Source organism: Crinia signifera, chromosome 11, assembly GCF_055691185.1.
Source record: "Crinia signifera chromosome 11, ASM5569118v1, whole genome shotgun sequence".
In the NCBI taxonomy this organism is placed as follows: Eukaryota; Metazoa; Chordata; class Amphibia; order Anura; family Myobatrachidae; genus Crinia; species Crinia signifera.
Genome location: NC_139227.1, coordinates 103,210,424 through 103,232,786, shown reverse-complemented (window position 1 = coordinate 103,232,786; position 22,363 = coordinate 103,210,424). Strand labels below are relative to the sequence as shown.

The 22,363-nt window shown below is 55.2% G+C and overlaps 1 protein-coding gene across 4 annotated transcripts in view; it reads left to right on the top strand.

Moving 5' to 3' along the window:
- NAV2 (neuron navigator 2) overlaps positions 1–22,363 on the top strand; it is a 426,783-nt gene that overhangs the window by 290,257 nt on the left and 114,163 nt on the right. For all 4 annotated transcript variants that reach the window (XM_083164058.1, XM_083164057.1, XM_083164056.1 and 1 more), the window contains 2 exons: positions 823–895; positions 19,081–19,351. In XM_083164058.1, coding sequence (XP_083020184.1) covers positions 823–895; positions 19,081–19,351 — 344 coding nt within the window. The remainder of the gene's footprint in view (positions 1–822; positions 896–19,080; positions 19,352–22,363) is intronic.

The window sequence follows — 22,363 nt, the reverse complement described above, 5'->3', positions numbered from 1 at the left end:
CACTGTCAGACTCCTTCGTATAATACAGTCCCTGTGACATCACTGTCAGACTCCCCCTGTATAGTACAGTCCCTGTGACATCACTGTCAGACTCCCCCCGTATAATACAGTCACTGTGACATCACTGTCAGACTCCCTCGTATAATACAGTCACTATGACATCACTGTCAGACTCCTTCGTATAATACAGTCACTGTGACATCACTGTCAGACTCCCCCTGTATAATACAGTCACTGTGACATCACTGTCAGACTCCCCCGTATAATACAGTCACTGTGACATCACTGTCAGACTCCCCCGTATAATACAGTCACTGTGACATCACTGTCAGACTCCTTCGTATAATACAGTCACTGTGACATCACTGTCAGACTCCCCCGTATAATACAGTCACTGTGACATCACTGTCAGACTCCTCCATCCATCCACACAGTATAAGAGATGCGAAGAATGACATACTGTACAAGTCAGGAGAAGTAGTACTGGGCCTGAGAACAGATACTGTGAATTACGTGCACTACATGACATTTGGTACTGAGAATCTGGCCATATAAACAACAAAAAATACAAGATTTATAATACATGAGACGTGGTACTGGGCAGCCATCCATGCATATGCCATGGGAACAGATACTGAGCATGAGAAGAGATACTAGGCAGATTTCCATGTAACAATAGGAGTAGATTGGGCAGTGTCACTGTGGAAGGACCAGGCCACCAGAATATAACTGTGAACAGGCCGGACCTTATACAGTATGTATTGTGCAATGTGAGATTGTTGTCACCGCGCTGTGTTCATCTATCACCTTCTGTTTCTGTAGATTGAGAACATTGATTCCTGCCTGAGCTTCCTGGCAGCCAAGGGAATTAACATCCAAGGCCTGTCGTCCGAGGGTGAGTAGTCCATAGCGGGCTGCGTCCCAGCCTGACTGTCTGAGAGAGCGTCCCTGTGTGACTGAGAAAGCGTCCCTGCCTGACTGTCTGAGAGAGCGCCCCTGCCTGACTGTCTGAGAGAGCGCCCCTGCCTGACTGTCTGAGAGAGCGTCCCTGCCTGACTGGCTGAGAAAGCGCCCCTGCCTGACTGTCTGAGAGAGCGTCCCTGTGTGACTGAGAAAGCGTCCCTACCTCACTGTCTCAGAGAGCATCCCTGCCGGACTGTCTGAGAAAGCGTCCCTGTCTGACTGTCTGAGAAAGCGTCCCTGCCTGACTGTCTGAGAGAGCGTCCCTGTGTGACTGAGAAAGCGTCCCTACCTCACTGTCTCAGAGAGCATCCCTGCCGGACTGTCTGAGAAAGCGTCCCTGTCTGACTGTCTGAGAAAGCTTCCCTGCCTGACTGTCTGAGAGAGTGTCCCTGCCGGTCTGTCTGAGAGAGCGTCCCTGCCTGACTGTCTCTGAGAGCGTCCCTGCCGGACTGTCTGAGAGAGCGTCCCTGCCCGACTGTCTGAGAGAGCGTCCCTGCCTGACTGTCTGTGAGAGTGTCCCTGTGTGACTGAGAAAACATCCCTACCTGACTGTCTCAGAGAGTGTCCCTGCCGGACTGTCTGAGAGAGTGTCCCTGTCTGACTGTCTGAGAGAGCGTCCCTGTCTGACTGTCTGAGAGAGCGTCCCTGCCGGACTGAGAGAGCGTCCCTGCCTGACTGTATGAGAGAGCGTCCCTGCCTGACTGAGAGAGCATCCCTGCCTGACTGTCTGAGAGAGCGTCCCTGCCTGACTGTCTGAGAGAGCGCCCCTGCCGGACTGTCTGAGAGAGCGCCCCTGCCGGACTGTCTGAGAGAGCGCCCCTGCCGGACTGTCTGAGAGAGCGCCCCTGCCGGACTGTCTGAGAGAGCGCCCCTGCCGGACTGTCTGAGAGAGCGCCCCTGCCGGACTGTCTGAAAGAGCGCCCCTGCCGGACTGTCTGAGAGAGCGCCCCTGCCGGACTGTCTGAGAGAGCGCCCCTGCCGGACTGTCTGAGAGAGCGCCCCTGCCGGACTGTCTGTGAGAGAGCGTCCCTGCCGGACTGTCTGAGAGAGCATCCCTGCCTAACTGTCTGAGAGAGCGCCCCTGCCGGACTGTCTATGAAAGCGTCCTTACCTGACTGTCTCAGAGAGCGTCCCTGCCTGACTGACTGAGAAAGCGTCCCTGCCTGACTGAGAGAGCGTCCCTGCCGGTCTGTCTGAGAGAGCGTCCCTGTGTGACTGAGAAAGCGTCCCTACCTGACTGTCTGAGAGAGCGTCCCTGCCGGACTGTCTGAGAGAGCGTCCCTGCCTGACTGTCTGAGAGAGCGTCCCTGCCTGACTGTCTGAGAGAGCGTCCCTGTGTGACTGAGAAAGCGTCCCTACCTCACTGTCTGAGAGAGCGTCCCTGTGTGACTGACAAAGCGTCCCTACCTGACTGTCTCAGAGAGCGTCCCTACCTGATTGTCTGAGAGAGCGTCCCTACCTGACTTTCTCAGAAAACGTCCCTACCTGACTGTCTCAGAGAGCGTCCCTACCTGACTGTCTGAGAGAGTGTCCCTGCCTGACTGTCTCAGAGAGCGTCCCTGTGTGACTTAGAAAGCGTCCCTGCCTGACTGTCTGAGAGAGCGTCCCAGCCTGACTGTCTGAGAGAGCGTCCCTGCCTGACTGTCTGAGAAAGCGCCCCTGCCTGACTGTCTGAGAGAGCGTCCTTGTGTGACTGAGAAAGCGTCCCTACCTGACTGTCTCAGAGAGCGTCCCTGCCGGACTGTCTGAGAAAGCGTCCCTGCCTGACTGTCTGAGAAAGCGTCCCTGCCTGACTATCTGAGAAAGCGCCCCTGCCTGACTGTCTGAGAGAGCGTCCCTGTGTGACTGAGAAAGCGTCCCTACCTCACTGTCTGTGAGAGTGTCCCTGTGTGACTGAGAAAACATCCCTACCTGACTGTCTGAGAGAGTGTCCCTGCCGGACTGTCTGAGAGAGCGTCCCTGCCTGACTGTCTGAGAGAGCGTCCCTGCCTGACTGTCTGAGAGAGCGTCCCTGCCTGATTGAGAGAGCGTCCCTGCCTGACTGTCTGAGAGAGCATCTCTGCCTGACTGAGAGAGCATCCCTGCCTGACTGTCTGAGAGAGCGTCCCTGCCTGACTGTCTGAGAGAGCGCCCCTGCCGGACTGTCTGAGAGAGCGCCCCTGCCGGACTGTCTGAGAGAGCGCCCCTGCCGGACTGTCTGAGAGAGCGCCCCTGCCGGACTGTCTGAGAGAGCGCCCCTGCCGGCTGTCTGAGAGAGCGTCCCTGTCTGACTGAGAGAGCGTCCCTGCCTGACTGTATGAGAGAGCGCCCCTGCCGGGCTGTATGAGAGAGCGCCCCTGCCTGACTGAGAGAGCGTCCCTGCCTGACTGTCTGAGAGAGCGTCCCTGCCGGGCTGTATGAGAGAGCGCCCCTGACGGACTGTCTGAGAGAGCGCCCCTGCCGGACTGTCTGAGAGAGCGCCCCTGCCGGACTGTCTGAGACAGCGCCCCTGTCGGACTGTCTGAGAGAGCGTCCCTGCCTGACTGTCTGAGAGAGCGCCTCTGCCGGACTGTCTGAGAGAGCGTCCCTGCCGGACTGTCTGAGAGAGCGCCCCTGCCGGACTGTCTGAGAGAGCGTCTCTGCCGGACTGTCTGAGAGAGCGTCCCTGCCGGACTGTCTGAGAGAGCGTCCCTGCCGGACTGTCTGAGAGAGCGTCCCTGCCGGACTGTCTGAGAGAGCGTCCCTGCCGGACTGTCTGAGAGAGCGTCCCTGCCGGACTGTCTGAGAGAGCGTCCCTGCCGGACTGTCTGAGAGAGCGTCCCTGCCTGACTGTCTGAGAGAGCGTCCCTGCCTGACTGTCTGAGAGAGCGTCCCTGTGTGCCTGACTGTCTGAGAGAGCGTCCCTGTGTGCCTGACTGTCTGAGAGAGCACGCCTGTCTGACTGTCTGAGAGAGCGCCCCTGCCGGACTGTCTGAGAGAGCATCCCTGCCGGACTGTCTGAGAGAGCGCCCCTGCCGGACTGTCTGAGAGAGCATCCCTGCCGGACTGTCTGAGAGAGCGCCCCTGCCGGACTGTCTGTGAGAGCGTCACTGTCTGAGAGAGTGCCCCTGCCGGACTGACTGAGAGAGCGTCCCTGCCGGACTGTCTGAGAGAGCGTCCCTGTCTGACTATCTGAGAGAGCGCCCCTGCCGGACTGTCTGAGAGAGCATCCCTGCCTGGCTGTCTGAGAGAGCGTCCCTGCCTGGCTGTCTGAGAGAGCGTCCCTGCCTGACTGTCTGTGAGAGCGCCCCTGCCGGACTGTCTGTGAGAGCGCCCCTGCCTGACTGTCTGAGAGAGCGTCCCTGCCGGACTGTCTGAGAGAGCGTCCCTGTGTGCCTGGCTGTCTGAGAGAACGTCCCTGTCTGACTGTCTGAGAGAGCGTCCCTGCCTGACTGTCGGAGAGAGCGTCTCTGCCGGACTGTCTGAGAGAGCGCCCCTGCCGGACTGTCTGAGAGAGCGCCCCTGCCGGACTGTCTGAGAGAGCGTCCCTGCCGGACTGTCTGAGAGAGCGTCCCTGTGTGCCTGACTGTCTGAGAGAGCGTCCCTGCCGGACTGTCTGAGAGAGCGTCCCTGCCGGACTGTCTGAGAGAGCGCCCCCTGCCGGCCTGTCTGAGAGAGCGTCCCTGCCGGACTGTCTGAGAGAGCGTCACTGTCTGTCTGACTGTCTGAGAGAGTGCCCCTGCCGGACTGTCTGAGAGAGCGCCCCTGCCGGACTGTCTGAGAGAGCGTCCCTGCCGGACTGTCTGAGAGAGCGTCCCTGCCGGACTGTCTGAGAAAGCGTCCCTGCCGGACTGTCTGAGAGAGCGTCCCTGCCGGACTGTCTGAGAGAGCGTCCCTGCCGGACTGTCTGAGAGAGCGTCCCTGCCTGACTGTCTGAGAGAGCGTCCCTGCCTGACTGTCTGAGAGAGCGTCCCTGTGTGCCTGACTGTCTGAGAGAGCACCCCTTTCTGACTGTCTGAGACAGCGCCCCTGCCGGACTGTCTGAGAGAGCATCCCTGCCGGACTGTCTGAGAGAGCGCCCCTGCCGGACTGTCTGTGAGAGCGCCCCTGCCTGGCTGTCTGAGAGAGCGTCCCTGCCTGACTGTCTGAGAGTGCGTCCCTGTGTGCCTGACTGTCTGAGAGAGCACCCCTGTCTGACTGTCTGAGAGAGCGCCCCTGCCGGACTGTCTGAGAGAGCATCCCTGCCGGACTGTCTGAGAGAGCGCCCCTGCCGGACTGTCTGAGAGAGCATCCCTGCCGGACTGACTGAGAGAGCGTCTCTGCTGGACTGTCTGAGAGAGCGTCCCTGCCTGAATTTCTGTGAGAGCGCCCCTGCCTGACTGTCTGAGAGAGCGCCCCTGCCTGGCTGTCTGAGAGAACGTCCCTGTCTGACTGTCTGAGAGAGCGTCCCTGCCTGACTGTCTGAGAGAGCGTCCCTGCCGGTCTGTCTGAGAGAGCGTCCCTGCCGGACTGTCTGAGAGAGCGTCCCTGTGTGCCTGACTGTCTGAGAGAGCACTCCTGTCTGACTGTCGGAGAGAGCGTCCCTGCCGGACTGTCTGAGAGAGCGCCCCTGTCTGACTGTCTGAGAGAGCGCCCCTGCCGGACTGTCTGAGAGAGCGTACCTGCCGGACTGTCTGAGAGAGCGCCCCTGCCGAACTGTCTGAGAGAGCACCCCTGCCGGACTGTCTACGAGAGCGTCCCTGCCGGACTGTCTGAGAGAGCGTCCCTGTGTGCCTGACTGTCTGAGAGAGCGTCCCTGCCGGACTGTCTGAGAGAGCGTCCCTGCCGGACTGTCTGAGAGAGCGCCCCCTGCCGGCCTGTCTGAGAGAGCGTCCCTGCCGGACTGTCTGAGAGAGCGTCACTGTCTGTCTGACTGTCTGAGAGAGTGCCCCTGCCGGACTGTCTGAGAGAGCGCACCTGCCGGACTGTCTGAGAGAGCGTCCCTGCCGGACTGTCTGAGAGAGCGTCCCTGCCGGACTGTCTGAGAAAGCGTCCCTGCCGGACTGTCTGAGAGAGCGTCCCTGCCGGACTGTCTGAGAGAGCGTCCCTGCCGGACTGTCTGAGAGAGCGTCCCTGCCTGACTGATTGAGAGAGCGTCCCTGCCTGACTGTCTGAGAGAGCGTCCCTGTGTGCCTGACTGTCTGAGAGAGCACCCCTTTCTGACTGTCTGAGACAGCGCCCCTGCCGGACTGTCTGAGAGAGCATCCCTGCCGGACTGTCTGAGAGAGCGCCCCTGCCGGACTGTCTGTGAGAGCGCCCCTGCCTGGCTGTCTGAGAGAGCGTCCCTGTCTGAGAGAGCGTCCCTGCCTGACTGTCTGAGAGTGCGTCCCTGTGTGCCTGACTGTCTGAGAGAGCACCCCTGTCTGACTGTCTGAGAGAGCGCCCCTGCCGGACTGTCTGAGAGAGCATCCCTGCCGGACTGTCTGAGAGAGCGCCCCTGCCGGACTGTCTGAGAGAGCATCCCTGCCGGACTGACTGAGAGAGCGTCTCTGCTGGACTGTCTGAGAGAGCGTCCCTGCCTGAATTTCTGTGAGAGCGCCCCTGCCTGACTGTCTGAGAGAGCGCCCCTGCCTGGCTGTCTGAGAGAACGTCCCTGTCTGACTGTCTGAGAGAGCGTCCCTGCCTGACTGTCTGAGAGAGCGTCCCTGCCGGTCTGTCTGAGAGAGCGTCCCTGCCGGACTGTCTGAGAGAGCGTCCCTGTGTGCCTGACTGTCTGAGAGAGCACTCCTGTCTGACTGTCGGAGAGAGCGTCCCTGCCGGACTGTCTGAGAGAGCGCCCCTGTCTGACTGTCTGAGAGAGCGCCCCTGCCGGACTGTCTGAGAGAGCGTACCTGCCGGACTGTCTGAGAGAGCGCCCCTGCCGAACTGTCTGAGAGAGCACCCCTGCCGGACTGTCTACGAGAGCGTCCCTGCCGGACTGTGTGAGAGAGTGTCCTTGCCTGGCTGTCTGAGAGAGCGTCCCTGCCTGACTGTCTGAGAGAGCGCCCCTGCCTGGCTGTCTGAGAGAGCGTCCCTGCCAGACTGTCTGAGAGAGCGTACCTGCCGGACTGTCTGAGAGAGCGCCCCTGCCGGACTGTGTGAGAGAGTGTCCTTGCCTGGCTGTCTGAGAGAGCGTCCCTGCCTCACTGTCTGAGAGAGCGCCCCTGCCTGGCTGTCTGAGAGAGCGTCCCTGCCGGACTGTCTGAGAGAGCGCCCCTGCCGGACTGTCTGAGAGAGCGCCCCTGCCGGACTGTCTGAGAGAGCGTCTCTGCCGGACTGTCTGAGAAAGCGCCCCTGCCGGCCTGTCTGAAAGAGCGTCCCTGCCGGACTGTCTGAGAGAGCGTCACTGTCTGAGAGAGTGCCCCTGCCGGACTGTCTGAGAGAGCGTCACTGTCTGAGAGAGTGCCCCTGCCTGACTGTCTGAGAGAGCGTCCCTGCCGGACTGTCTGAGAGAGCGTCCCTGCCTGACTGTCTGAGAGAGCGTTCCTGTCTGACTGTCTGAGAGAGCGCCCCTGCCGGACTGTCTGAGAGAGCGTCCCTGCCGGACTGTCTGAGAGAACGTCCCTGCCTGACTGTCTGAGAGAGCGCCCCTGCCTGACTGTCTGAGAGAGCGCCCCTGCCTGACTGTCTGAGAGAGCGTCCCTGCCTGACTGTCTGAGAGAGCGCCCCTGCAGGACTGTCTGAGAGAGCGTCCCTGCCTGGCTGTCTGAGAGAGCGTCCCTGCCTGGCTGTCTGTGAGAGCGCCCCTGCCTGACTGTCTGAGAGAGCGCCCCTGCCTGACTGTCTGAGAGAGCGTCCCTGCCTGACTGTCTGAGAGAGCGCCCCTGCCTGGCTGTCTGAGAGAGCGTCCCTGCCTGGCTGTCTGAGAGAGCGTCCCTGCCTGGCTGTCTGAGAGAGCGTCCCTGCCTGGCTGTCTGTGAGAGCACCCCTGCCTGACTGTCTGAGAGAGCGCCCCTGCCTGGCTGTCTGAGAGAGCGTCCCTGCCTGACTGTCTGAGAGAGCGTCTCTGCCGGACTGTCTGAGAGAGCGTCTCTGCCGGACTGTCTGAGAGAGCGTCCCTGCCTGACTGTCTGAGAGAGCGTCCCTGCCTGACTGTCTGAGAGAGCGTCTCTGCCGGACTGTCTGAGAGAACGCCCCTGCCGGACTGTCTGAGAGAGCGCCCCTGCCTGACTGTCTGAGAGAGCGCCCCTGCCTGACTGTCTGAGAGAGCGCCCCTGCCTGACTGTCTGAGAGAGCGCCCCTGCCTGACTGTCTGAGAGAGCGTCCCAGCCTGACTGTCTGAGAGAGCACCCCTGCCGGACTGTCTGAGAGAGCGCCCCTGCCTGGCTGTCTGAGAGAGCGCCCCTGCCGGACTGTCTGAGAGAACGCCCCTGCCGGACTGTCTGAGAGAGCGCCCCTGCCTGGCTGTCTGAGAGAGCGTCCCAGCCTGACTGTCTGAGAGAGCGTCTCTGCCGGACTGTCTGAGAGAGCGTCTCTGCCGGACTGTCTGAGAGAACGCCCCTGTCGGACTGTCTGAGAGAGCGTCCCTGCCTGACTGTCTGAGAGAGCGTCTCTGCCGGACTGTCTGAGAGAACGCCCCTGCCGGATTGTCTGAGAGAGCGTCCCTGCCTGACTGTCTGAGAGAGCGTCTCTGCCTGGCTGTCTGAGAGAGCGCCCCTGCCGGACTGTCTGAGAGAGCGTCCCTGCCTGACTGTCTGAGAGAGCGTCCCTGCCTGACTGTATGAGAGAGCGCCCCTGCCGGACTGTCTGAGAGAGCGCCCCTGCCGGACTGTCTGAGAGAGCGCCCCTGCCGGACTGTCTGAGAGAGCGCCCCTGCCGGACTGTCTGAGAGAGCGCCCCTGCCGGACTGTCTGAGAGAGCGCCCCTGCCGGACTGTCTGAGAGAGCGTCCCTGTGTGCCTGGCTGTCTGAGAGAGCGTCCCTGTGTGCCGGACTGTCTGAGAGAGCGTCCCTGCCTGACTGTCTGAGAGAGCGTCTCTGCCGGACTGTCTGAGAGAGCGTCTCTGCCGGACTGTCTGAGAGAACGCCCCTGCCGGACTGTCTGAGAGAGCGTCCCTGCCTGACTGTCTGAGAGAGCGTCTCTGCCGGACTGTCTGAGAGAACGCCCCTGCCGGACTGTCTGAGAGAGCGTCCCTGCCTGACTGTCTGAGAGAGCGTCTCTGCCGGACTGTCTGAGAGAACGCCCCTGCCGGACTGTCTGAGAGAGCGTCCCTGCCTGACTGTCTGAGAGAGCGTCTCTGCCTGGCTGTCTGAGAGAGCGCCCCTGCCGGACTGTCTGAGAGAGCGTCCCTGCCGGACTGTCTGAGAGAGCGTCCCTGCCTGACTGTCTGAGAGAGCGTCACTGCCTGACTGTATGAGAGAGCGCCCCTGCCGGACTGTCTGAGAGAGCGTCCCAGCCTGACTGTCTGAGAGAGCGTCCCTGCCTGACTGTCTGAGAGAGCGTCCCAGCCTGACTGTCTGAGAGAGCGCCCCTGCCGGACTGTCTGAGAGAGCGCCCCTGCCTGGCTGTCTGTGAGAGCGTCCCTGTGTGACTGTCTGAGAGAGCGCCCCTGCCGGACTGTCTGAGAGAGCGTCCCTGTGTGACTGTCTGAGAGAGCGTCCCTGCCGGACTGTCTGAGAGAGCGTCCCAGCCTGACTGTCTGAGAGAGCGTCCCTGCCGGACTGTCTGAGAGAGCGTCCCAGCCTGACTGTCTGAGAGAGCGTCCCTGCCGGACTGTCTGAGAGAGCGCCCCTGCCGGACTGTCTGAGAGAGCGTCCCTGTGTGCCTGGCTGTCTGAGAGAGCGTCCCTGTGTGCCGGACTGTCTGAGAGAGCGTCCCTGCCTGACTGTCTGAGAGAGCGTCTCTGCCGGACTGTCTGAGAGAGCGTCTCTGCCGGACTGTCTGAGAGAGCGTCCCTGCCGGACTGTCTGAGAGAGCGTCCCTGCCTGACTGTCTGAGAGAGCGTCCCTGCCTGACTGTCTGAGAGAGCGTCCCTGTGTGCCTGACTGTCTGAGAGAGCGTCTCTGCCGGACTGTCTGAGAGAGCGTCCCTGCCTGACTGTCTGAGAGAACGTCCCTGCCTGACTGTCTGAGAGAGCGTCTCTGCCGGACTGTCTGAGAGAACGCCCCTGCCGGACTGTCTGAGAGAGCGTCCCTGCCTGACTGTCTGAGAGAGCGTCCCTGCCGGACTGTCTGAGAGAGCGTCTCTGCCGGACTGTCTGAGAGAACGCCCCTGCCGGACTGTCTGAGAGAGCGTCCCTGCCTGACTGTCTGAGAGAGCGTCCCTGCCGGACTGTCTGAGAGAGCGCCCCTGCCGGACTGTCTGAGAGAGCGTCTCTGCCTGGCTGTCTGAGAGAGCGCCCCTGCCGGACTGTCTGAGAGAGCGTCCCTGCCTGACTGTCTGAGAGAGCGTCCCTGCCTGACTGTCTGAGAGAGCGTCCCTGCCGGACTGTATGAGAGAGCGTCCCTGCCGGACTGTCTGAGAGAGCGTCCCTGCCGGACTGTCTGAGAGAGCGCCCCTGCCGGACTGTCTGAGAGAGCGCCCCTGCCGGACTGTCTGAGAGAGCGCCCCTGCCGGACTGTCTGAGAGAGCGCCCCTGCCGGACTGTCTGAGAGAGCGCCCCTGCCGGACTGTCTGAGAGAGCGTCTCTGCCGGACTGTCTGAGAAAGCGCCCCTGCCGGCCTGTCTGAAAGAGCGTCCCTGCCGGACTGTCTGAGAGAGCGTCACTGTCTGAGAGAGTGCCCCTGCCGGACTGTCTGAGAGAGCGTCACTGTCTGAGAGAGTGCCCCTGCCTGACTGTCTGAGAGAGCGTCCCTGCCGGACTGTCTGAGAGAGCGTCCCTGCCTGACTGTCTGAGAGAGCGTTCCTGTCTGACTGTCTGAGAGAGCGCCCCTGCCGGACTGTCTGAGAGAGCGTCCCTGCCGGACTGTCTGAGAGAACGTCCCTGCCTGACTGTCTGAGAGAGCGCCCCTGCCTGACTGTCTGAGAGAGCGCCCCTGCCTGACTGTCTGAGAGAGCGTCCCTGCCTGACTGTCTGAGAGAGCGCCCCTGCAGGACTGTCTGAGAGAGCGTCCCTGCCTGGCTGTCTGAGAGAGCGTCCCTGCCTGGCTGTCTGTGAGAGCGCCCCTGCCTGACTGTCTGAGAGAGCGCCCCTGCCTGACTGTCTGAGAGAGCGTCCCTGCCTGACTGTCTGAGAGAGCGCCCCTGCCTGGCTGTCTGAGAGAGCGTCCCTGCCTGGCTGTCTGAGAGAGCGTCCCTGCCTGGCTGTCTGAGAGAGCGTCCCTGCCTGGCTGTCTGTGAGAGCACCCCTGCCTGACTGTCTGAGAGAGCGCCCCTGCCTGGCTGTCTGAGAGAGCGTCCCTGCCTGACTGTCTGAGAGAGCGTCTCTGCCGGACTGTCTGAGAGAGCGTCTCTGCCGGACTGTCTGAGAGAACGCCCCTGCCGGACTGTCTGAGAGAGCGTCCCTGCCTGACTGTCTGAGAGAGCGTCTCTGCCGGACTGTCTGAGAGAACGCCCCTGCCGGACTGTCTGAGAGAGCGCCCCTGCCTGACTGTCTGAGAGAGCGCCCCTGCCTGACTGTCTGAGAGAGCGCCCCTGCCTGACTGTCTGAGAGAGCGCCCCTGCCTGACTGTCTGAGAGAGCGTCTCTGCCTGGCTGTCTGAGAGAGCGCCCCTGCCGGACTGTCTGAGAGAGCGTCCCTGCCTGACTGTCTGAGAGAGCGTCCCTGCCTGACTGTATGAGAGAGCGCCCCTGCCGGACTGTCTGAGAGAGCGCCCCTGCCGGACTGTCTGAGAGAGCGCCCCTGCCGGACTGTCTGAGAGAGCGCCCCTGCCGGACTGTCTGAGAGAGCGCCCCTGCCGGACTGTCTGAGAGAGCGCCCCTGCCGGACTGTCTGAGAGAGCGTCCCTGTGTGCCTGGCTGTCTGAGAGAGCGTCCCTGTGTGCCGGACTGTCTGAGAGAGCGTCCCTGCCTGACTGTCTGAGAGAGCGTCTCTGCCGGACTGTCTGAGAGAGCGTCTCTGCCGGACTGTCTGAGAGAACGCCCCTGCCGGACTGTCTGAGAGAGCGTCCCTGCCTGACTGTCTGAGAGAGCGTCTCTGCCGGACTGTCTGAGAGAACGCCCCTGCCGGACTGTCTGAGAGAGCGTCCCTGCCTGACTGTCTGAGAGAGCGTCTCTGCCGGACTGTCTGAGAGAACGCCCCTGCCGGACTGTCTGAGAGAGCGTCCCTGCCTGACTGTCTGAGAGAGCGTCTCTGCCTGGCTGTCTGAGAGAGCGCCCCTGCCGGACTGTCTGAGAGAGCGTCCCTGCCTGACTGTCTGAGAGAGCGTCCCTGCCTGACTGTCTGAGAGAGCGTCACTGCCTGACTGTATGAGAGAGCGCCCCTGCCGGACTGTCTGAGAGAGCGTCCCAGCCTGACTGTCTGAGAGAGCGTCCCTGCCTGACTGTCTGAGAGAGCGTCCCAGCCTGACTGTCTGAGAGAGCGCCCCTGCCGGACTGTCTGAGAGAGCGCCCCTGCCTGGCTGTCTGAGAGAGCGTCCCTGCGTGACTGTCTGAGAGAGCGCCCCTGCCGGACTGTCTGAGAGAGCGTCCCTGTGTGACTGTCTGAGAGAGCGTCCCTGCCGGACTGTCTGAGAGAGCGTCCCAGCCTGACTGTCTGAGAGAGCGTCCCTGCCGGACTGTCTGAGAGAGCGTCCCAGCCTGACTGTCTGAGAGAGCGTCCCTGCCGGACTGTCTGAGAGAGCGCCCCTGCCGGACTGTCTGAGAGAGCGTCCCTGTGTGCCTGGCTGTCTGAGAGAGCGTCCCTGTGTGCCGGACTGTCTGAGAGAGCGTCCCTGCCTGACTGTCTGAGAGAGCGTCTCTGCCGGACTGTCTGAGAGAGCGTCTCTGCCGGACTGTCTGAGAGAGCGTCCCTGCCGGACTGTCTGAGAGAGCGTCCCTGCCTGACTGTCTGAGAGAGCGTCCCTGCCTGACTGTCTGAGAGAGCGTCCCTGTGTGCCTGACTGTCTGAGAGAGCGTCTCTGCCGGACTGTCTGAGAGAGCGTCCCTGCCTGACTGTCTGAGAGTGCGTCCCTGCCTGACTGTCTGAGAGAGCGTCCCTGCCGGACTGTCTGAGAGAGCGTCTCTGCCGGACTGTCTGAGAGAACGCCCCTGCCGGACTGTCTGAGAGAGCGTCCCTGCCTGACTGTCTGAGAGAGCGTCCCTGCCGGACTGTCTGAGAGAGCGTCTCTGCCGGACTGTCTGAGAGAACGCCCCTGCCGGACTGTCTGAGAGAGCGTCCCTGCCTGACTGTCTGAGAGAGCGCCCCTGCCGGACTGTCTGAGAGAGCGTCCCTGCCTGACTGTCTGAGAGAGCGTCCCTGCCTGACTGTCTGAGAGAGCGTCCCTGCCGGACTGTCTGAGAGAGCGCCCCTGCCGGACTGTCTGAGAGAGCGTCTCTGCCTGGCTGTCTGAGAGAGCGCCCCTGCCGGACTGTCTGAGAGAGCGTCCCTGCCTGACTGTCTGAGAGAGCGTCCCTGCCTGACTGTCTGAGAGAGCGTCCCTGCCGGACTGTCTGAGAGAGCGCCCCTGCCTGACTGTCTGAGAGAGCGCCCCTGCCTGACTGTCTGAGAGAGCGTCCCAGCCTGACTGTCTGAGAGAGCGTCCCAGCCTGACTGTCTGAGAGAGCGCCCCTGCCTGGCTGTCTGAGAGAGCGTCCCTGTGTGACTGTCTGAGAGAGCGCCCCTGCCTGACTGTCTGAGAGAGCGTCCCAGCCTGACTGTCTGAGAGAGCGCCCCTGCCTGGCTGTCTGAGAGAGCGTCCCTGTGTGACTGTCTGAGAGAGCGCCCCTGCCGGACTGTCTGAGAGAGCGTCACTGCCTGACTGTCTGAGAGAGCGCCCCTGCCTGACTGTCTGAGAGAGCGTCCCAGCCTGACTGTCTGAGAGAGCGCCCCTGCCGGACTGTCTGAGAGAGCGCCCCTGCCGGACTGTCTGAGAGAGCGCCCCTGCCTGGCTGTCTGAGAGAGCGTCCCTGTGTGACTGTCTGAGAGAGCGCCCCTGCCGGACTGTCTGAGAGAGCGCCCCTGTGTGACTGTCTGAGAGAGCGTCCCTGCCGGACTGTCTGAGAGAGCGCCCCTGCTGGACTGTCTGAGAGAGCGCCCCTGTGTGACTGTCTGAGAGAGCGCCCCTGCCGGACTGTCTGAGAGAGCGTCTCTGCCGGACTGTCTGAGAGAGCGCCCCTGCTGGACTGTCTGAGAGAGCGCCCCTGTGTGACTGTCTGAGAGAGCGCCCCTGTGTGACTGTCTGAGAGAGCGTCCCTGCCGGACTGTCTGAGAGAGCGCCCCTGCTGGACTGTCTGAGAGAGCGCCCCTGTGTGACTGTCTGAGAGAGCGCCCCTGCCGGACTGTCTGAGAGAGCGCCCCTGCCGGACTGTCTGAGAGAGCGCCCCTGTGTGACTGTCTGAGAGAGCGCCCCTGCCGGACTGTCTGAAAGAGCGGCCCTGCCGGACTGTCTGAGAGAGCGCCCCTGTGTGACTGTCTGAGAGAGCGCCCCTGCCGGACTGTCTGAGAGAGCGCCCCTGCTGGACTGTCTGAGAGAGCGCCCCTGTGTGACTGTCTGAGAGAGCGCCCCTGTGTGACTGTCTGAGAGAGCGTCCCTGCCGGACTGTCTGAGAGAGCGTCCCAGCCTGACTGTCTGAGAGAGCGTCCCTGTGTGACTGTCTGAGAGAGCGTCCCAGCCTGACTGTCTGAGAGAGCGTCCCAGCCTGACTGTTGACCTTCCCGATGTCGACCTAATGTATGTGTTGACCTTATGACCCTGTCGACCTTAGGCATGTTGACATGTTGTCTGTGTCAACATAAGGCCTGTCGACCTTCATTGAACAATATAATGTATGTCGACCTTAATTTGGTTGACCTAATAATCCATATAACACTACAGCAGCATGTAACCTGTGAAACACGCTCTCCAGGCATGCTGGTCATTGTGGTCCAGTCCCTGCTAGACAGATTGCCTACATCATGGGCTTTTAATATCCTAATCAAATAGCATCATCCCACTGTATATATACAGTAATGATTATCCAACTACTTGGGAGCGAGGGTCGCTTACAGTGGAGGCTCCAGGGGAATCCAAAATTCAAATAGGGGAGGCACACAAACTGCCACCAACTGCCATTAAAAACTTATTCGCTGGTCGTTGGTGTTTCTCCCCTATTTGAATTCTGGACTGTGCTGCAGCTCCTCCTCTGGAGCCTCCTCTGAGCATCATTTTATGTGTCATCGTTATGTACTAAGTTATCTCCTGCAGAAGGCTAATTGGTGCTGCAGATCCAGTCCCAATTATTATTAATGAGGGCTACAATCTGTTCCCTATGTACCAAGTGTGTCTCTGTTCATTTACACTATGTTCAGATGGTGTAAACTGCTTTATACCTACAGAGGTGTATTCATAGGAGAGGGATCTTCCAATACCTCTCCCGCAGCCTACTGACCTGCTCCTGAATCTGCTGTTGACAGGCCTATGACATGTGATTTATTTATAAACCAATCACGCTTGTGCAGAAGTCATGTGTACAGCGAATTATTAGAAATTGGACATAGCCTGTTGCATTTGTCAAGTGTGGGCGCGCCGCGCGCTTTGGGAACAGAGGTGAGCCTGTGCTCTCGGTGCACTTCAGTTGTCTCCTAAAGCAAGCAAAATATTGCAATCCAAGGGGATTAAGCTTGTCATATCGGGGATTGACAAAGTAAGCACAGATTATTGTCCTTTCTCGCAGCACTTGAACTATTAATTGTCAGGATTGAATCTTGAAGGGAGAGGTCTCACGTTCTTCTCAGAGTAGAATGGCCTCTTTGTCTCTGCGGAATTCCGCGCTCCAGAAATAGGTGCTGGATTTGGTGTCACACTATTTCTGTGACACAAGTGTGAGGCTGGAAATACAGCAGTAAGTTGTTGCACCAGTTGTGTGCGCACAGAAATAAATGACAGCACGGAATACATGCACAAAATATCTTGCACGTATCGAATAGCAGAATCGCAAATTTACGCCGGCATGTGAAACATGACAGATTCTGTGCGGAATCACTGGTACCAGAAGGCATCTGTGCGGAATCACTGGTACCAGAAGGCATTTGTGCGGAATCATAGGTACCAGAAGGCCTCTGTGCGGAATCATTGGTACCAGAAGGCATCTGTGCGGAATCACTGGTAACAGAAGGCATTTGTGCGGAATCATAGGTACCAGAAGGCCTCTGTGCGGAATCTCTGGTACCAGAAGGCATTTGTGCGGAATCATAGGTACCAGAAGGCATCTGTGCGGAATCATTGGTACCAGAAGGCATCTGTGCGGAATCACTGGTACCAGAAGGCCTCTGTGCGGAATCATTGGTACCAGAAGGCCTCTGTGCGGAATCACTGGTACCAGAAGGCTTCTGTGCGGAATCACTGGTACCAGAAGGCATCTGTGTGGAATCATAGGTACCAGAAGGCCTCTGTGCGGAATCACTGGTACCAGAAGGCATTTGTGCAGAATCACTGGTACCAGAAGGCCTCTGTGCGGAATCATTGGTACCAGAAGGCATTTGTGCAGAATCATAGGTACCAGAAGGCCTCTGTGCGGAATCACTGGTACCAGAAGGCATCTGTGCGGAATCTCTGGTACCAGAAGGCCTCTGTGCGGAATCTCTGGTACCAGAAGGCCTCTGTGCGGAATCACTGGTACCAGAAGGCTTCTGTGCGGAATCACTGGTACCAGAAGGCATCTGTGTGGAATCATAGGTACCAGAAGGCATCTGTGCGGAATCACTGGTACCAGAAGGCATCTGTGCGGAATCACTGGTACCAGAAGGCATCTGTGTGGAATCATAGGTACCAGAAGGCCTCTGTGCCGAATCACTGGTACCAGAAGGCGTAACACCCTCCTGCGAATCTGAGCCAGCCTGTGCAGCAATATCTGGTGAATTTAATTTTTATTTGTAATTAATGTTCAGTCTTCTAAATTATAGACATACAGTAACCTCTCCATGTATACCAACTTCTGGATACTGGTGTTCATATCATTCGGTGTTGTTACATTGTATAGCTTATGGCTTTTATTTCCTTTGATTCACTAGAACAACTTGTAACGTGTGTCATCTCGATAGTTACTGTATATGGTGTTGTTGTTACCTGGAGCTCGGCCGGCCCAGGTCTGGGCACCTGGCAAGTGTGTATGTGATCTAAACTCCACATAAGATAAAGAAATGGAATGACATTGCATAACCTGCCATTGGCGGGCGTAACAGCTGTGTTTGCCCAGACATTATTTATCAGTGACTCACTGGCACTGCCATATTTATACCCGTCCCATGTACAGTAATTGCCAACTGTCACATTACAGAACTGAACACATTTCCCGAGTAAAAAAATGATGGTATCCTAAATGGGTTGACAGTTTCTATGTCGACACCATATAATCAACATAGAAGGGGAGAAGGAATCACTGTGAGTGGAACGGATTCCTGCTGCCTTATAATTGGGCTCAGTAGATCAATTAGGAGCCAATCACATTGCGAGAGACGATGCGGAGAGCGCGTGCGCATCTGTCATATACAATTCCAAATAGAAATCTGCAGAAGGCTACATAGGATTGTGATTTTTGATGATATTGGCAGAAAGGTTTCAGAGCTCGGAGCATCCAATGGCTCTCCCGAAGCGATACCTGGGTCATGTACCCAATGAATGGCTGCAGGGGTACAATGAAGAAGCAGACTAATATACATCAATGATATGTTTATTGCAGATCTGCAATGTACAGCCGACGTGTGTATCCTATAGAACATGCTTATTGCAATACCAGAACATTGCTGGGCCACAATACAAGTAGCCAGAGCGATGGTACATCAGGGTGTTGTACACAGATACGGGAAGTCACCGTCCTATGGGCTGTGTATATCATTATCGCTGAGTCTTGTACATACAATGGGAGCTGTCACTAAGGAGCCTCTGTATACAAGGCTGAGCAAACACACAAGGATCACGGGAAGGCCGTGTGTTTATGTACAGGGGATAAATCACGTTCTTCACACCTGTTCCTGGACAGAAATCCCTCTGAGGACCCTTCGCACAGAATGCGGGGACATTGGACGTCTTCGGTGTCGCCTCTGAGGCTGGCGACGCTCTGCTAACACTTGAAATGTATACACTTGTAAATAGAGCTGGCACCTGTTCCCAGCCTCCGCCTGGACTTGTAATTACTACTGTAAATTCATGGAGTGCCAGAGCTGAGCAGCCCCCGTACCACTCGCGGGCCACTACCTGGCATTGTCACCAGCCGCCCCCTGATTTATGGCCACCTGAATCATGGAATGGGAAACATGGGCCAGCCAATTCGGATAGAGCTTGTGGGGGTGAATTTTCACAGGACCAGCCGGCCAACCTGATAGTCCAGTGGACCGTGTTAGATTTATGCTATTTCGTTTGTTACACCCAGACATATACAGCAGATGGTCACAGTCTGAGAGCCGTCCTGGGGGTGTCAGTGTCACAGTGATAAGGATGAATTTGGGCATGCTTCCTGTTAGTGAGGAAATTTACTTACGCGTCCTGGTCAGTGGCATTGAATGAGGGACAGACATCAACAGAAATATGGCAGCAAGCACTGAGCAACTGATCACCACTTCTCACTCTCACATTCAGGACTGATTCTAATCTCTAGAATTGCTCTCGCTGGCTACATTATACTGCACCTAGCCTTCCCATGTGCCCTTATTAATCCTTTTACTTATGTAACTTGAGGTTTGTTTTATTCCCCTTGTACAATGGTCCAGAACCTTTGTGGCTCCTCATTAATAAATAATAATAAGCGTATGACATCACTGGTACTGTGCACATACATACAAAGCTGAGTATGACATCACTGGTACTGTGCACATACATACAAAGCTGAGTATGACATCGCTGGTACTGTGCACATACATACAAAGCCGCTTATGACATCACTGGTACTGTACAGATAAATACACAGCCGTGTATGACATGAGTGGTACTGTGCACATACATACAAAGCCGCATATGACATCAGCGGCGGTACTGTGCAGACACACAATACATAACCATTATGTCACACTGGTGGGCAATGTGTTGTAGTTGTCTGTTGTAAACCTTGTTAGTGTTGTACTATTGTAACTCTCCCCCTTTTGCTTTGCAGAGATCAGGAATGGGAATCTGAAGGCCATCCTAGGCCTTTTCTTCAGCCTATCACGTTTCAAGCAGCAGCAACAATCGCAAAAACAGCCCCAGAATCATCACCAGCCTGCTCCAGCCACCCATCATTCAGGAACGCCAAGCCAGTGCCAGCAGCCATATCACCCTACCACCACCCTCCATGCCCAGTCCTATGCCCCCACTCCAGTCCAGTGCCAACAATCACAGCAACCTCCCCAGTCACAGACTAAAGCACAACCAGAGATGCATTCCAGGTATGGGTCCAGTATACTATTATATACTGTGTATAACCTACAGGGTCACTATAACCGTCCAGTATACTATTATATACTGTGTATAACGTATAGGGTCACTATAACGGTCCAGTATACTATTATATACTGTGTATAACGTATAGGGTCACTATAACGGTCCAGTATACTATTATATACTGTGTATAACGTATAGGGTCACTATAACGGTCCAGTATACTATTATATACTGTGTATAACGTATAGGGTCACTATAACGGTCCAGTATACTATTATATACTGTGTATAACGTATAGGGTCACTATAACGGTCCAGTATACTATTATATACTGTGTATAACGTATAGGGTCACTATAACGGTCCAGTATACTATTATATACTGTGTATAACGTATAGGGTCACTATAACGGTCCAGGATACTATTATATACTGTGTAAAACGTATAGGGTCACTATAACGGTCCAGTATACTATTATATACTGTGTATAACGTACAGGGTCACTATAACCGTCCAGTATACTATTATATACTGTATATAACGTATAGGGTCACTATAACCGTCCAGTATACTATTATATACTGTGTATAACGTATAGGGTCACTATAACCGTCCAGTATACTATTATATACTGTGTATAACGTATAGGGTCACTATAACCGCCCAGTATACTATTATATACTGTGTATAACGTATAGGATCACTACAACCGTCCAGTATACTATTATATACTATGTATAACGTATAGGGTCACTATAACGGCCCAGTATACTATTATATACTATGTATAACGTATAGGGTCACTATAACGGTCCAATATACTATTATATACTATGTATAACGTATAGGGTCACTGCAACTGTCTAGTATACTATTATATACTGTGTATAACGTATAGGGTCACTACAACCGTCCAGTATACTATTATATACCGTGTATAACGTATAGGGTCACTGCAACCGTCTAGTATACTATTATATACTGTGTATAACGTATAGGGTCACTATAACGGTCCAGTATACTATTATATACTATGTATAACGTACAGGGTCACTAAAACCGCCCAGTATACTATTATATACTGTGTATAACGTATAGGGTCACTATAACGGTCCAGTATACTATTATATACTGTGTATAACGTATAGGGTCACTATAACGGTCCAGTATACTATTATATTCTGTGTATAACGTGTAGGGTCACTATAACGGTCCAGGATACTATTATATACTGTGTATAACGTATAGGGTCACTATAACGGCCCAGTATACTATTATATACTGTGTATAACGTACAGGGTCACTATAACCGTCCAGTATACTATTATATACTATGTATAACGTATAGGGTCACTATAACCGTCCAGTATACTATTATATACTGTGTATAACGTATAGGGTCACTATAACGGTCCAGGATACTATTATATACTGTGTATAACGTATAGGGTCACTATAACCGTCCAGTATACTATTATATACTGTGTATAACGTATAGGGTCACTATAACGGCCCAGTATACTATAATATACTGTGTATAACGTATAGGGTCACTATAACCGTCCAGTATACTATTATATACTGTGTATAACGTATAGGGTCACTATAACGGTCCAGGATACTATTATATACTATGTATAACGTACAGGTTCACTATAACGGTCCAGTATACTATTATATACTGTGTATAACGTTTAGGGTCACTATAACCGTCCAGTATACTATTATATACTATGTATAACGTATAGGGTCACTATAACCGTCCAGTATACTATTATATACTGTGTATAACGTTTAGGGTCACTATAACGGTCCAGGATACTATTATATACTGTGTATAACGTATAGGGTCACTATAACGGCCCAGTATACTATTATATACTATGTATAACGTATAGGGTCACTATAACGGCCCAGTATACTATTATATACTGTGTATAACGTATAGGGTCACTATAACCGTCCAGTATACTATTATATACTGTGTATAACGTACAGGGTCACTATAACCGTCCAGTATACTATTATATACTGTGTATAACGTACAGGGTCACTATAACCGTCCAGTATACTATTATATACTGTGTATAACGTACAGGGTCACTATAACGGTCCAGGATACTATTATATACTATGTATAACGTACAGGGTCACTATAACCGTCCAGTATACTATTATATACTGTGTATAACATATAGGGTCACTATAACGGTCCAGGATACTATTATATACTGTGTATAACGTACAGGGTCACTATAACGGTCCAGGATACTATTATATACTATGTATAACGTATAGGGTCACTATAACGGCCCAGTATACTATTATATACTATGTATAACGTATAGGGTCACTATAACGGCCCAGTATACTATTATATACTGTGTATAACGTATAGGGTCACTGCAACCGTCCAGTATACTATTATATACTGTGTATAACGTATAGGGTCACTATAACCGTCCAGTATACTATTATATACTGTGTATAACGTGTAGGGTCACTATAACGGCCCAGTATACTATTATATACTATGTATAACGTATAGGGTCACTATAACGGCCCAGTATACTATTATATACTATGTATAACGTATAGGGTCACTATAACGGCCCAGTATACTATTATATACTGTGTATAACGTATAGGGTCACTGCAACCGTCCAGTATACTATTATATACTGTGTATAACGTATAGGGTCACTATAACCGTCCAGTATACTATTATACTATGTATAACGTATAGGGTCACTGCAACCATCTAGTATACTATTATATACTGTGTATAACGTACAGGGTCACTATAACGGTCCAGGATACTATTATATACTATGTATAACGTATAGGGTCACTATAACGGCCCAGTATACTATTATATACTATGTATAACGTATAGGGTCACTATAACGGTCCAGGATACTATTATATACTGTGTATAATGTATAGGGTCACTATAACGGTCCAGTATACTATTATATACTGTGTATAACGTATAAGGTCACTATAACGGTCCAGTA